The following is a 14,997-nucleotide window of genomic DNA, read 5'->3' on the forward strand; positions in this document are numbered from 1 at the left end:
AATCTACAATCGCAAGGAATATCCAGAGATTTGAGACCAAAGGTACCCTAATAAATAACTGCAGATGTGAAGCAAGGCAGGAACAAAGAGAAGATGCAAGAAATGATACCGACTTGGAAGTTTTATTGTGCGTGGAAGAGAACGATGGAAAGATCAGCACAAGGAAACTTGAGGATGAAATAGGAATAGATCACACTACAGCGTTTCGAATTTTGAAACGACATAAATACTATTCCTTCAAATATGAAAAGCACCAAGAGCTACGAGATGGGGACGAAATACGGCGGCAGGCGTTTTGTTTTGATATGATGGAAAGAGCAAACACGGATAGGGAATTTTTAAAAAACATATGTTTCACTGACGAATGCACGTTTACCTTAAATAATGAACCCAATGTTCAAAATTATCGATATTGGAACAAAGAAAACCAACACAGGTTTGTCGAAACAAGGACACAATATCCACAGAAAGTAAATGTTTGGGCAGGGATATTCGGACAGAATATTATCGGGCCATTATTTCTTACGCGAAATTTAAATGCAGAATATTATTTGGAACTACTCGAAAACCATATTTTACCTGCTTTACATGATGCCGCTAGGGAAAATCAGGAAGTTTGGTACCAAATGGATGGCTGCCCGGCACATAGTGCCCTGGCTGTTCGGGAATATTTAGACAATAGTTTTAACGGAAACGTTATTGCCTAAATCATACAGTAAATTGGCCAGCAAGGTCTCCTGATATTTCGCCAAATAATGATTTCTTTCTCTGGGGCCATTTAAAAAACAAGACATACAAGGATAAAAAATACCCAAATCTAGACGAGTTAAAAAATGCTATTTCTGCCGAATGCAATAGAATTTCAGTTTACTAACTAGCGAATGTAAGAAGAGAATTTTATGATCGCCTGGGTTATTGTCTAGCAGTCGATGGCAGGAATATTTGAACGTCTTCTTAAATCCTAAAGATCTAACAATTTAATAGTACCTAAATTAATAAGTTATTGAATATTGTAATAATACTGTAATTAACCTTCTAATTGATTACTTTATTTTACTTTAATTCATATTAATTTGTATTTATAAATATATCTTTAAGGTTTCCGATGTAGGAATGAATTTTCAATAATAATAAAGCACTAAATAGGTAAATTTCTGAAATGACAACTTCATTTGACAGTTATCTTTTACCTTGACTGGTGCCCATAAGTAAATACAGGGCCGTAAGAAAGGAGAAATATTTAAAAAGAAATCGGCGATAACTCGTAAACGGGCTAATCAAAAATATCTAAAGTTATTCTTTTGAATGTGGGTTTTAGTTTTAGTGCTCTTCAATAAACCTAAATAGAATTATTCTCCAAAATAATTAGGGAAGCCAATAATTGCCCCCATTAAAATTTACATCGGATTTCCTATGTCCCGTCCGACGATGCAACACCCCGTATACTTACGTGGATAAGTAAATCACTATGGAAACTGTCGCAAACATATCAACGACTTCCATTTATCTTCTTTTTTTGTTGCACACGCGGTGCTTCTGCTCTATCTCTCCTTGTCGAGGACCTATCGTCCGCGCGCCAAATTTGAACATTAATTTTAAAAATTCAATTTGTAAAATGCTTATATTTGAACAATAAATTGAATGTTTACTGTCGTAAATTGCAATAATACAAATAACAGTGCCTTATACAGAGTGTCTAAAGATGTGTTTTAAATAATTACCAGCTATAAACGTCAAAAATTTGTTTAATTTAAATGGAGCACCCTATATATTTTACGAGAATCAGATGCACAATTTAATTGTCTATCAAATTATACAATTTTTTTTTTTTATAATTATTGTATTACAGGTCTAATAAGGAACTCAAAAATTAGGAAGGATTTAAACGCTAACTTTCAGAACATTTTATCCAACTCATTACTAGCACTCTCACTTAGTACTCAGGATGTGGAAGGACTCTATAAGAACATTTCTCAGTTTTACTTTGATTCCGGGAACACCATAAATGCTAATAACCCAGATAGTGTGCAGGGACTAGTTGATGTAAGTAAACCTTATGAAATAATATTGTTAATCGTGTGTTTTTGGTAAAATAATTTCTAAATTTGGAAAATCTGGATATTTTAACGACGAAAAAGAAATTTAAAAATTAAAATATATATTTTTTGTAAAATAATAATTAATTTGGATCTATTTTTTTTCAAAATTACATCCTGGGTTTTTATAAAATATCACCAACAAATACTCCAATAAAGTTTAGTTATCTTTTATACAAGACAATAAAATGGTATTTTATCGTCGACCAAAAGATTAATTCACGAGCGATCGCCAGGGAATTAATTTCGGGAGGCGATAATGTAATTTTATCGTCGTGTATAAAACAATATTTTTTCCATAGCCAGTTACATTTTAAAAAATATTCAGAAATTATTATTTCAAGGAATTTATAACGAATAGAAAAAATATTGAGCTGGGTTGGCGTTGGTTTCTATGTAATTTGACAAATAAATAAAGCTCATAGATAAATGCAACAAGTTTAGATTGGAAAGCCCGTAAAAATTTTGGGTCGCGAAATTATTTTGGGTCGCGACCGTTATACGCGATCTGGCGCTGCTATAGCGGTCGCTAAGAACAACGGCAAACAAAAACAGAAATAATTTTCTCTTGTCAAAGTCAGAATCTTCAAAAATCATAATAATCTTTAAAATCTAAACCGCTCTCATTAAAGAAATTCCGAAAAGTGTTTATATAACGTCCATTTTCAAAGTAATTATTGCTATCTTGTGAGTTTAATTCAAGTTTTATTTACTCCAACCGGTGATAATTGTGAAAAAGTGGCATTAAAAACTTAAAAAGCTGTGCTGTGAACTGTGAACTGCAAAAACCATCGTGGATCGTGGCATAACATCGATTTCCAATGTTTCATAGGTATTTCATACATGCGTCCTTATATAAAATAAAGTTTCTTGTATGCAACACACTGTATTTTATTTATAAAATTAAACGAAAAAATAATAAATTTGAATAAACAATATTTGGCGATATAATTCCGGAAAAAGCCGAACCGCTCCGAAATTTTCAAAAGTTTTGGGTCGCGACCGTTGCAAGAATAGCGCCAAATAGTGTTTACATTGTCCTTATGGGCACTTTCCAATCTAAACTTGTTTCATTTATCTCTGATAAAGCTGTCTCTTTAGTTGTCAGTTTTGAGTCAATATCTTTTAATTCTCTTTCGTGTCGATTGCTGATTGAATTGGAGCCAGAAATGGCTCAAAACGAAATGAGTAAATTAGCAACAGATATTCAGGCTGAGGCGACAAACGTCATATCCAAACTACTTTCATTTAAATCCCGAATAACTTATGAAAAGGAATACAAAAACTTTCAAAAATGGAAGCAATTAAAAAACGTGCGAGAAGAAATAAAGTTTTTAATCTATCCTCGCCGTTAAAGTATACCGTGTGTTGCATCGTCGGACGGGACATAGGAAATCCCATGTAAATTTTAATGGGGTCAATTATTGGCTTCCCGAATTATTTTAGAGAATAATTCTATTTAGGTTTATTGAAGAGCACTAAAACCCACATTCAAAAGAATAACTTTAGATATTTTTGATTAGCTCGTTTACGAGTTATCGCCGATCTCTTTTTAAATATTTCTCCTTTCTTATGGCCCTGTATTTACTTATGAGCACCAGTCAAGGTAAAAGATAACTGTCAAATGAAGTTGTCATTTCAGAAATTTAACTATTTAGTGCTTTATTATTATTGAAAACTCAATCCTACATCGGAAATCTTAAAGATGTATTTATAAATACAAATTAATATGAATTAAAGTAAAATAAAGTAATCAATTACAAGGTTAATTATAGTATTATTACAATATTCAATAACTTATTAATTTAGGTACTATTAAATTGTTAGAACTTTAGGATTTAAGAAGATGTTCAAATATTCCTCCATCGACTGCTAGACAATAACCCAGGCAATCATAAAATTCTCTTCTTACATTCGCTAGTTGGTAAACTGAAATTCTATTGCATTCGGCAGAAGTAGCATTTTTAACTCGTCTAGATTTGGGTATTTTTTATCCCTGTATATCCTGTTTTTTAAATGGCCCCAGAGAAAGAAATCATTTGGCGAAATATCAGGAGACCTTGCTGGCCAATTTACTGTATGATTTAGGCCAATAACGTTTACGACAATAAACTATTGTCTAAATATTCCCGAACAGCCAGGGTACTATGTGCCGGGCAGCCATCCATTTGGTACCAAACTTCCTGATTTTCCGTAGCGGCATCATGTAAAGCAGGTAAAATATGATTTTCGAGTAGTTCCAAATAATATTCTGCATTTAAATTTCGCGTAAGAAATACTGGCTCGATAATATTGTGTCCGAATATCCCTGCCCAAACATTTACTTTCTGTGGATATTGCGTCCTTGTTTCTACAAACCTGTGTTGGTTTTCTTTGTTCCAATATCAATAATTTTGAACATTAGGTTCATTATTTAAGGTAAACGTGCATTCGTCAGTGAAACATATGTTTTTTAAAAATTCCTTATCCGTGTTTGCTCTTTCCATTATATCAAAACAAAACGCCTGCCGCCGTATTTCGTCCCCATCTCGTAGCTCTTGGTGCTTTTCATATTTGAAGGAATAGTATTTATGTCGTTTCAAAATTCGAAACGCTGTAGTGTGATATATTCCTATTTCATCCTCAAGTTTCCTTGTGCTGATCTTTCCATCGTTCTCTTCCACGCACAATAAAACTTCCAAGTCGGTATCATTTCTTGCATCTTCTCTTTGTTCCTGCCTTGCTTCACATCTGCAGTTATTTATTAGGGTACCTTTGGTCTCAAATCTCTGGATATTCCTTGCGATTGCAGATTTTCCAGGTATCGGTCTATTCGGATACAGAGCAGCAAACATGTCCGACACCTTTTGATAACTATTTCCTTGATAATACCATTTATTCATCAATACTTTTTCTTCGGTAGTGTAATTCATGGCTAATATTTTCGATATAGATATGAGTTTTTAATAATAATAATAAAGTGCTAAATAGATAAATTTCTGAAATGACAACTTAAAGTTATTCTTTTGAATGTGGGTTTTAGTGCTCTTCAATAAACCTAAATAGAATTATTCTCTAAAATAATTAGGGAAGCCAATAATCGACCCCATTAAAATTTACATGGAATTTCCTGTGTCCCGCTCGACGATGCAACACCCGGTATATATGTGTAAGTTATAAGTTAGATATAAGGCAATTTTAACAGTTGCTATGGAAAAAACACATTTTTTGAGTAGATTTTCATTAAACCTTGTTATAGTAAACGCCACGAATGTTTGGGAGTGATTCATCGGTCGCTACCATGTGAACTAATCTGTTCAAGGTCACATAAAACTTAATTCCAGTGCCGTGGTGTTTCAAGTCATATAATAATCAATATATAATCTGTTGTAATTTGTTGTTTTAACTGTCAAAAGTCTTGTCAAAACATATATTTGGTTATAAATATAAAATGGAATGCCCCATTGGTCGCACTGCAAGCACACCAATGGACTGACGCACAAAAACGAATCAATCAAAGAAACGCGATATAGTATCGTCTTCGTCAATCACGCTAACATTTTAGAATAAGTAGAAGGAGCGCAGGCAGATGATTAGATCGGGCTTTAAAAACCTACGTCTGCGGTAAAAATTTACGTTTTTAATGTAAAAATGATAGCGCGCGTATCGAGTCTAACTTCATCAAGAGATGAATCACTCCCAAACATTCGTGGCGTTTACTCATGGTACAAAGAATACAAGGTATGATCGATAGCGGCTCCAATTTCGTTCGGTTCGCGCATACCACCTGTGACGTCACTAGGAAAATAATGAATAAATAAAAAATAAAGAAAGTTGACAGGAGATCTGCATTTTTGGGGTTATGGTTAAGAATTGTTTATTTTTAAGACTTTTTAGTTCGTTTAATTTAATAATTACTAAAACCAGCAGTTCCAAAAATATATTTAAAAATAATAATTATCTATTAACATGGATTTGGACGATAGGTAAGAATACTGAATTTATTTCTATATTCGGTATAAAATTGTTTATTAGGTTTTTAGTTTGCGATGTTTATGGTAAATAATTTTCATTTTCATTGCCTCTGAATTCACATGAGGACAGAGTTGAGGATATCTATGGAAAAGTAACCACAAGAGGAATTGTTACATCATTTAAAAAATATTGGGAAGTTTATTGTTTCCCATCGAAAAGTAGAAAATGCCAATGCAGATGAACGTATTGTAATTGTGATAGAAGTAATTCTAAGGGTGAAGTTTATTATAATTAGTGGAAGTAATACCAAGGGTGAAGTTTATTATAATTAGTGACCTCTGCTTCTTTTTATATGTAGAAGTTTCTGGTTTTGAGAATAAATCGGTTGAACGACACCCAAAATTTAAAGGAAGTATTTGCATACCCAGAATATGCCCATCAAGGATTATATAGCTCAAATTTCCTTTAATGGTAGGCAATTATTCAATGCAAATTAACTTTTTAAGTGACTAAAATATTAAATAGTTTACAATATGGTATATCACTAAAAATATATTACTTTTAGGTACAATTAGGGCCCGATACATTTCAAAAAGTAGAATATTATTTTATATTAAATGAGGTATTGTACTAACAATCAATTTATATTAATAACGGAGATTAAAAATAACAGAATAAATAGTTCTTTTTTTATACTACAAAAATAAACTATAGAATACAACAGTATTTAAAAAATAAATAAAAAGTGATGTTCCGACCGAAATTCGAACTCCGGTCTCTCGCTTCTAGCCCGACTCCGGCGCGGCTCACTGCTCCACAGTAACTTGCTTAGCGATAATTCAATGACGGTATATAAACAAAAAAAAACAGGTTTATAACAATATCTTGACGATTTGAACTGGCGCGCGGAGCGTACTGACCAATAGCGCCTGTTATCACCTGTGACGTAGCGACCAACCTGCGCAATATCATACCTTGTATTCTTTGTACCATGGCGTTTACTCTGCTTACTGCCATCACTCGTTGAGGAGTATTTGACAGACATCAGAAGATGTGCAAAGCGTTTTTATATAGCCTAAAATTCAAATTTATATTTTTTACAATAATATATAACATATAATAATAATTCATAATTATTCATATTAATTTTTAATATATGTTATTACATTATTCATAGTATGACTGCTCTCAAGGGGGTGGGGGGGGGCTTGAGCCCCCGAAGACCACCCACTCGTAGATCCGCCGCTGAATATAACTTTTATTCATAACATTCACTTATTTTATTACGTTGCAGGTTTATACAGACAGAGTTTTCTCATATGCTTTATACCAGTCGTTGTACCTCCAATCTTTGCAAGGACATTATCCAGTTTATATGTACAGTTTTGAATACGAAGGGGAATTCACATATGGAGATTATTTTGCTGGGTCTGCAACAGAGCAAATCTGTTTCGATTGGGGCAAGTATTATCTTATTACAATAAAAAATTCTCCTAAACGTTTTTTTCTTTGATATTTCTTTGTTTCGACGAAGATGAACTCATAAGGTGACCTTCCTGATCCCGGATTTGTTCGTTCTCGATTTCTGTATTTAGGAATTTTTGAAAAATGTACCTACTGAATCAATACAACAATATAGAAGAGTTGGTTATGTGCATTAGAGAACTACAATATCTAGATCGGAGATTTTTTGCGCATCACTATTTCACAACGAGATCTATCGATTAAAAATATTTTCAATATGGCGGCACTTCCGGAAATACCGGATGTTGACAACAACTTATTTCTTATTTTAAAGGGGTACCCCCATTTTTTATTACATACTTAAATTCTCTGTAAAATTTTACGAATTTTGATATCAAACACTCTATATCTAACATTAACCGTTTTTGAGAAAAAAAATATTTAACATTTTTGAACGAAAAAAACTGCCTGTCAAAAATATGCGTATAGCCTAAACGTCAAATTTAGTGATTACCACAGCCACTGTGATATAAAGAGAAGTCATATGGCTATCTATTTCAAAAATTAAATTGTTCGAATGTCATATAATAATGGCCGCAGCTGTCATAAAATTAAGATATTAAAAAATTATCATAAATCATTTTTTTCAAATGGAAACCCACATTTTTTTCGTTACTTTTTGAAAATTTTTTAGTATTTGGAGCAATTATTATTAATCAACGTAAACAGTCAATTAATGTAGTTTGAATACTGGGATCATATTAATTGGTCCTCTTTAACAAAAAATATTTAAACAGTTTTTTTAATTTTCTTTATGAAATAAGCGAACTATATCGGCAATATTAGTATCTGTACTCTTTGAAAATTTGTTACATCTTTAAAAATAATCTAAAATGTCAATATTCCATGGGTATAGTGATAAATGAGGTCTAAATTATAAGAAAATGCATTTTCTATGAGAACTTGAAGAGATAGGTAAAAAATGGTATAATACAATTTGATAGACAATTACATTGTGCATCTGATTCACGTAAAATATATAGGGTGTTCCATTTAAATTAAACACGTTATTGCCGTTTAAAGCTAGTAATTATTTAATATACATTTTTGGACACTCTGTATAAGGTAGTAAATTTTTTATTATTGCAACACAATATCTGGTCAATAAATAATCTTCAGTAAATATTTAGTATTAAAAACTTTGATACCCTTGGAGAAATGAAGCCTTAAAATTTTTACTGATATTTCATAAAATTGAAAATATTTCAAAAACGGTAAGGTTTAAGTATGATGGACCTTAATAAAATTTACCTTTATTTTAATCGTAGAATCTAAAAATAGAATAATATACAGGGAGTTCCATTTACAAAAATACAACTATGATATTTTTTACTTATTTGGGACACTCTGTATCTTGTAAAAATATTTTTAAATTGTAGCTCTAATAGTCCTTCAATGAACCCAAAACTTACAATTTGTAAAAATCTAATCGTTTAGCTACAATACTCCGTGTCGTATGTGGTGAACAACCCTGTATAATATACAGTATGTTAATTCATATTGCTCATTTGTAGGTGCTAGTCATTGTGACGACATGCTGTACCTTTTCAAAACACCTGCATTGTTTCCGAATTTAACGAGTCAGAATGATATTGCCTTGAGTAATAAAATGGTAGATCTATGGACTAATTTTGTGACATATGGGTAAGTTTTCTTTTATATTTACTAGCATCTAGCAAACTTAAAACATTGGGTTTGCATGTTTATCTCTTTTTGTTTCCTAGCTTACTTATAACTTTTAATTTTAGACTATTATACGTCTAGTAGACAACTCAACTTTCTTAAGTTTATTCTCCCTGTTAGAGAGAAGATAGAAAATTGCAATATCTGCTTATTTCATAGACTTAAAATAAAATATAGACTACACTATTTACATCTCAACGCGGTCAAACAATCTTTTTTGTACAAATGCTTACTTCCGGGTACAGTCGACCGAGCCTTCCTCATCCAGCCTATGTTGTCACGTCTTTAATATTATCAATATTTTTTTTCTTGTTATACACATATATTGAGATATTAATACTACAGTTTAATAAAGCAGGTTTTAATATTCCATAGATGTATTAAACAGTCCTTATACTACTAAATTATAAGTCGGATACTGTTTAAAAAGGATAAGTTCTTTACAATATGACAACACCGATTAGAGGCGAGGGAGCCTATTCATTCATTTATTACCTTGTAGTACGCGTCGCACGTGTGCGGTAAAACTTTGTTGCCGCTATGTCCCCGGCTGCATTAACGCATTTTCTTAGCTTGTAGTCCTTAAGTGTTTATTTTATTGACTTTTTCTGTTCAAGAACTATAAAATATGGTTCGCCAGTGCCAAATTTGCAAGAAATTTGACTTAAATAATCCATTTAAGTCTTGAAATGACTTTCGACCGGTAGGCAACTCTCAATTTACCCATTGGGAGTCAGTGGCGTTGTTATAGAAAGGCGCTTATTTAGATAATATCTTAGTAAAATGTAAAATCTGAATTTTTTCTCTTACATTACATTATTTACTTACTTACATTGTAACAAAATCATAATTATAACCCTGTTAATAATTAATAATGTTTTTATTAAAAATATATTCCGGTTGATTCTAAAATTATCTTCAGAATCTAAAATAACAGACAAGAATTTTAAAATGATATTACATTATGAAACAATATTTTTTAATATACCGGGTCGTCTCAAAAGTGGCTCACCCCTATAACTTTTTTTATTTTTTCAGATAAAAAAACAGATTTGTATGTTAGTAGGTATATGACATAAATTAGGATTTATTGACGTATTCAATTGTTTTTGGTCTCTTCCTGTTTCACCGAAATGATTACATCTTTTGATTTTTAAAGGCACCCTCGGTATATTGCTACTTTATTCGATAGAAAATGACACTCTGAATAGAATGACATATCATATGTCAACTTTTGACATTTTCGCATATGGTTTAATTGTAATTGTAACACGCGGTTCATAACGACAATTTGTATTCATAAAAAATGCTTTTCCAAATATGCTGATGAGTCACCCTTGTTCCATTTGAAAAAATTGACATATGTATGATTAAAAATACGATTTGTACATCTTTTAACCGGCCTAGACAAGACACGAAACCTATTAGATGATCAAAACTATTTTTCCAAGGCTCCTTGATTAAAACTTAGTGTTTTTAACAACACCATGGCACCCTGGATTGAAATTTAAAATACGATTTGTTTTTAAGCGACAATGTCAAAAGTTGACATATGATATGTCATTCTATTCAGAGTGTCATTTTCTATCGAATAAAGTAGAAATATACCGAGGGTGCCGTTTAAAAATTAAAAGTTATAGTCATTTCCGGTGAAACAGGAAGTGACCAAAAACAAATGAATGCGTCAATCAATCCTAATTTATGTCATATACTAACATACTAAATCTTGTTTTTTTATTTGAAAATATAAAAAAATATGGGGATGAGCCACTTTTGGAACCCACCCGGTATAATAAAGACCGTACCGAGTTAAATAAATGTAGTTTTCATTTTATTCACTTCCTATCACCTTCCTTGCTTTAATGGAACAGATTTATGTTTTCTCTAATTTACATAATAAGACATCACTTAAGCAGAAAAAAAATTACAACAATCATATTTTTTTTTTCTCTCCCTGTCGCCGATTCTATTATATCTGTGGAACAGATCCTGTTTTGATTAATATTAGGGGTTGTAAATGTTTGACTAAAATTAATAATTTACTATTAATTTCAAAAATTACGTAATTTCGATTATAAAATTTCCTCTATAACGTGTATTTTATTATTTTTATCCTTTTTGGACTCTAAGACGTTTTTTCTAAATTTTTATTTAAAAAACCTGTCCTAAACCTTAATAAAACATAAAAAAGTTTAAATACGATATATTTTTAATTTAATTATAGCTTCATTAAAATAAAAAAAATACCCGGCTATGATAGGGAGAGTTCAGGTGTACTTGAGAACGAAAGACAGTGTTGTGTTTTCGGCAGAGTCGTCAGGGAACGACCGTTACGACAGAGACAACCTATCTATCGCTCGTGTCGCACTCGTTATAACCTAAAATAATAACACAACAATAACAAGACATTGTCTGACCGCATGTTCCAGCTATTTATGAATGAGATGCTCAGTCTATATTTTATTTTAAGTCTATGGCTTATTTTATCGAAATTTCGTACTCTAACTATGCAAAAGATGTAACGCTGAAAAGCTTCAAAAACGACGCTTTTTATGTGTTCATATGTCAAAAATGACAGGCTTTAGAAACAATCGGAAAACACAAACTCATTAGGGATGTAATTATCTATAACTTTTATCTGAAAACTTTTTGTCTAAAATAGATTATAATGGAATTAGGGATAATTTTTAAAATAGCCAAAATTTCTTTTTTTTTAATATCAAGTAAGCCACGAACTTTTTCAGAAATGTGAAAGGTGCATATTTATGACCCCACAAGACTGCAATTCTTTCCCCATTTAACCGACTCTCTATCTCCAGTAGTTTCCGAGATACCCATAGAGAACATCGCAGGAAACTGACCCTGTATACCAATTTTCTTTATTATACCCGTTGGATATTTACCTACCGCCTATCACTGGGTATGGATGAGTGTAATTCAAAATTAAACTCAATTAACACTCAAAACAAATGAAATGCTTGTCTCATTGGCCTCGGTATAAGAGCTAGCGTTCGCAGTTTATCGCCAGTCAAGCTTTGTCAAAACAGTGGTATAATTCCACAAAATAAAAAATAAACTAATTGCTACACTATTATTGAATATTATTTCCGTAACATTAGATTTTTCACAAATTAAAATTGTATTTTCCAGAAATCCAAATCCAGCACAACATAGCGTACTGCCCCCAGATGTCGATTGGAGACCACTATATATTAATAGAAGTACCTATAGAGAGATGGGCGATAGAATCACTTTTTTAAATATAACAGGAAGCTTTGGCTATGGATTTAAGTTTGCAATAGCGAGTGGCTTTTTCAAGGAAAGAACGAAATTTTGGATCGACAGCGATATCTATGAAAATCGTTATACTAACAACGGTCAATAGACGGTGTTGATGGATTTTCGGAATCTATTATCTGACAAACGGATCTAAAACAGCGGAAGAAATTCAAGCAAAAAACAACAATGTTGTCACGTTTAATAATAGAAAAGCAAAATTGCTCGATATTACCTATACAGGGTGCTACAAATTCGAGGTACGAGCATTGGTATCTCGGTAACCGTAATAGATACGATTTGAAATCAAAAAACTAATTACACTTTCTCATAGCCACTTTATTAGTGCTATCTGATAGTATTTGTAGATTTTCAAATTAGCTGATAGTTTGTGAGATACAGAGGCCAACTTAACTTTTTTAATTCAATATCTACTAATATGCAAATATAATTTTTCGAACATTGATACTTGCAAAATATACATATAAATTTTGTGACTGCAAATATTAAATCACTATTAGTAGAAATTGAATGTTTTTTGTTAAATTAGATCGATTTTCAAACACCAAAATTTAAAATATATTTTACATTTTACCCATTATCTTATGTTCATAGACAATCCGCATCAATGTATAGTTTGGGTAAAAATAATCTGCACCAATATGTTATCGAGGCATATAATCTCACAGTAATTTAATAGATTACTCGTCATATTATATCAGTTCGTAGGAGATTAGGAAAAAAAAAGATATTTATAGTATAAAAAATTAATTTATTTAACAAAATTTAATTAAAGATGTGACAAAATAGTTACTTTTCTATTGGTTCTATCGGACTTTTTTCGACTATATAAATCTTTATTTGTAAACTTTAATGCATAAAATATTTTAATCTAATAAATAATTTAATGATGTAAATAAGAGGAAATTTCTCACATGGGTGGTCAAATTCTATAGTTTTCATTATATCAAACAGCCTCTGAATGTTTTCTTCAGTGCAAAACTCATCAAAATTTAATATAAATAATTTTTCCAGCCTGTAAATAAAATGAACAAATTTTTCCACTTTCATGATCAAAGGCTTTTAAATGGGTAAATAATTTCGAGTTATCCAGAGATTCGGATTCTTTTGCAAATTTTAGACAAATATCACATTGATGTATTTGAAGACCCTTTTTAATGATGTAGTCAAACATAATTAAAGGCATTTTGAGTTGAAAACATTTCTCAGAGGCTGTTTGATATAATGAAAACTATAAAATTTGACCACCCATGTGAGAAATTTCCTCTTATTTACATCATTAAATGATTTATTAGATTGAAAATATTTGATGTATTAAAGTTTACAAATAAAGATTTATATAGTCGAAAAAAGTCCGATAGAACCAATAGAAAGGTAACTATTTTGTCACATTTTTAATTAAATTTTGTTAAATAAATTAATTTTTTATACTACAAATATCTTTTTTTTCCTTATAAATAAACACATTTGCATCCCATTTTAAATAAGATATACAAATTACCAAAACTTAGAAATAACAGTTCAAAAGATCAACAAAAACCCTACACGCGTTTTTAAAAAGAAACATATAACCACGCACTATGTCATTCCAGCAAGCGAAAACGACACAGCATAGCTTTCCGGACTAAACGACTGGTGTATTTACACCACTCAATAGGCGTGTCGGGTTTGCCGAACGGTTTCCGATGCAGTCGCTTTCTTTCGCATCTGTTATAGGTAATTTGTGCTTATGTACCTATTCATTATTTGTATACCTATTGTAAAACATTTGCTGCATTGGTATGGTTCATAGTTAATTTGCCAAAGTATTTATTACTATAAATAGGTATATATTATATTGTTTTTATTAACTGTATATTATGTATATTTCATGTAAACTATATAATTTTTAAAATACAAACCAAAAATACGAGGAATAATTATGTTTTCCATGTATTCTACAACATATTTAATAATCCGTAGTATCTAACTAGCGTGACGTCATAAATCTCGCTCCGAGGCTGTTCTATTAGAGACGGCATTGGTCTGATATTTATAAATGTCAAAAGCTCATGACATTTTACTTTTGACAATTATGACATTTCGTGTTGATTTTTGCAAGAAGAGGAAGAACTGTCACTTGTTTTATTATTTTCCTTTTCTATTTTACGAAAGTAAAAAGAGTTACCTATCTGATACGTTCAGGCGCTCAATTTAAAGAATATCAGTAACTTTTATGACCGAGGGATTTTATATTTGCCATGTTGGTAAAAAATAACGGTCAAAATTCAAAGTTATTCATTTTATAGACTATACAGAGGCCAACTTATTTTTTTTAAATACGGACCTGCATTTTTTATTTCAGGTTTTGAAAGAACTCGGTCTCCTGAATATATGCCACACTTAATACTATTTCTTTGTTTTGGATGCCTTAACAGCAACAATACTATTTAATTATTATTTA

General features: G+C 31.3%; 1 protein-coding gene across 4 annotated transcripts in view; it reads left to right on the top strand.

Moving 5' to 3' along the window:
• Positions 1-12,862, top strand: part of LOC115880324 (venom carboxylesterase-6-like) — a 54,123-nt gene extending 41,261 nt beyond the window's left edge. For 3 of the 4 annotated variants that reach the window (XM_030897525.1, XM_030897522.1, XM_030897523.1), the window contains exons 8-11: positions 1,850-2,043; positions 7,345-7,510; positions 9,089-9,218; positions 12,408-12,862. In XM_030897525.1, the coding sequence (XP_030753385.1) occupies positions 1,850-2,043; positions 7,345-7,510; positions 9,089-9,218; positions 12,408-12,642 (725 nt within the window). In that variant the 3' untranslated portion in view covers positions 12,643-12,862. The remainder of the gene's footprint in view (positions 1-1,849; positions 2,044-7,344; positions 7,511-9,088; positions 9,219-12,407) is intronic. The other variant, XM_030897521.1, reaches the window with a different exon arrangement.
• Positions 12,863-14,997: the final 2,135 nt, after the last annotated feature.

This window comes from Sitophilus oryzae, unplaced genomic scaffold (genome assembly GCF_002938485.1).
Source record: "Sitophilus oryzae breed Bouriz unplaced genomic scaffold, Soryzae_2.0 scaffold_1621_pilon_pilon, whole genome shotgun sequence".
Lineage (NCBI taxonomy): Eukaryota > Metazoa > Arthropoda > Insecta > Coleoptera > Curculionidae > Sitophilus > Sitophilus oryzae.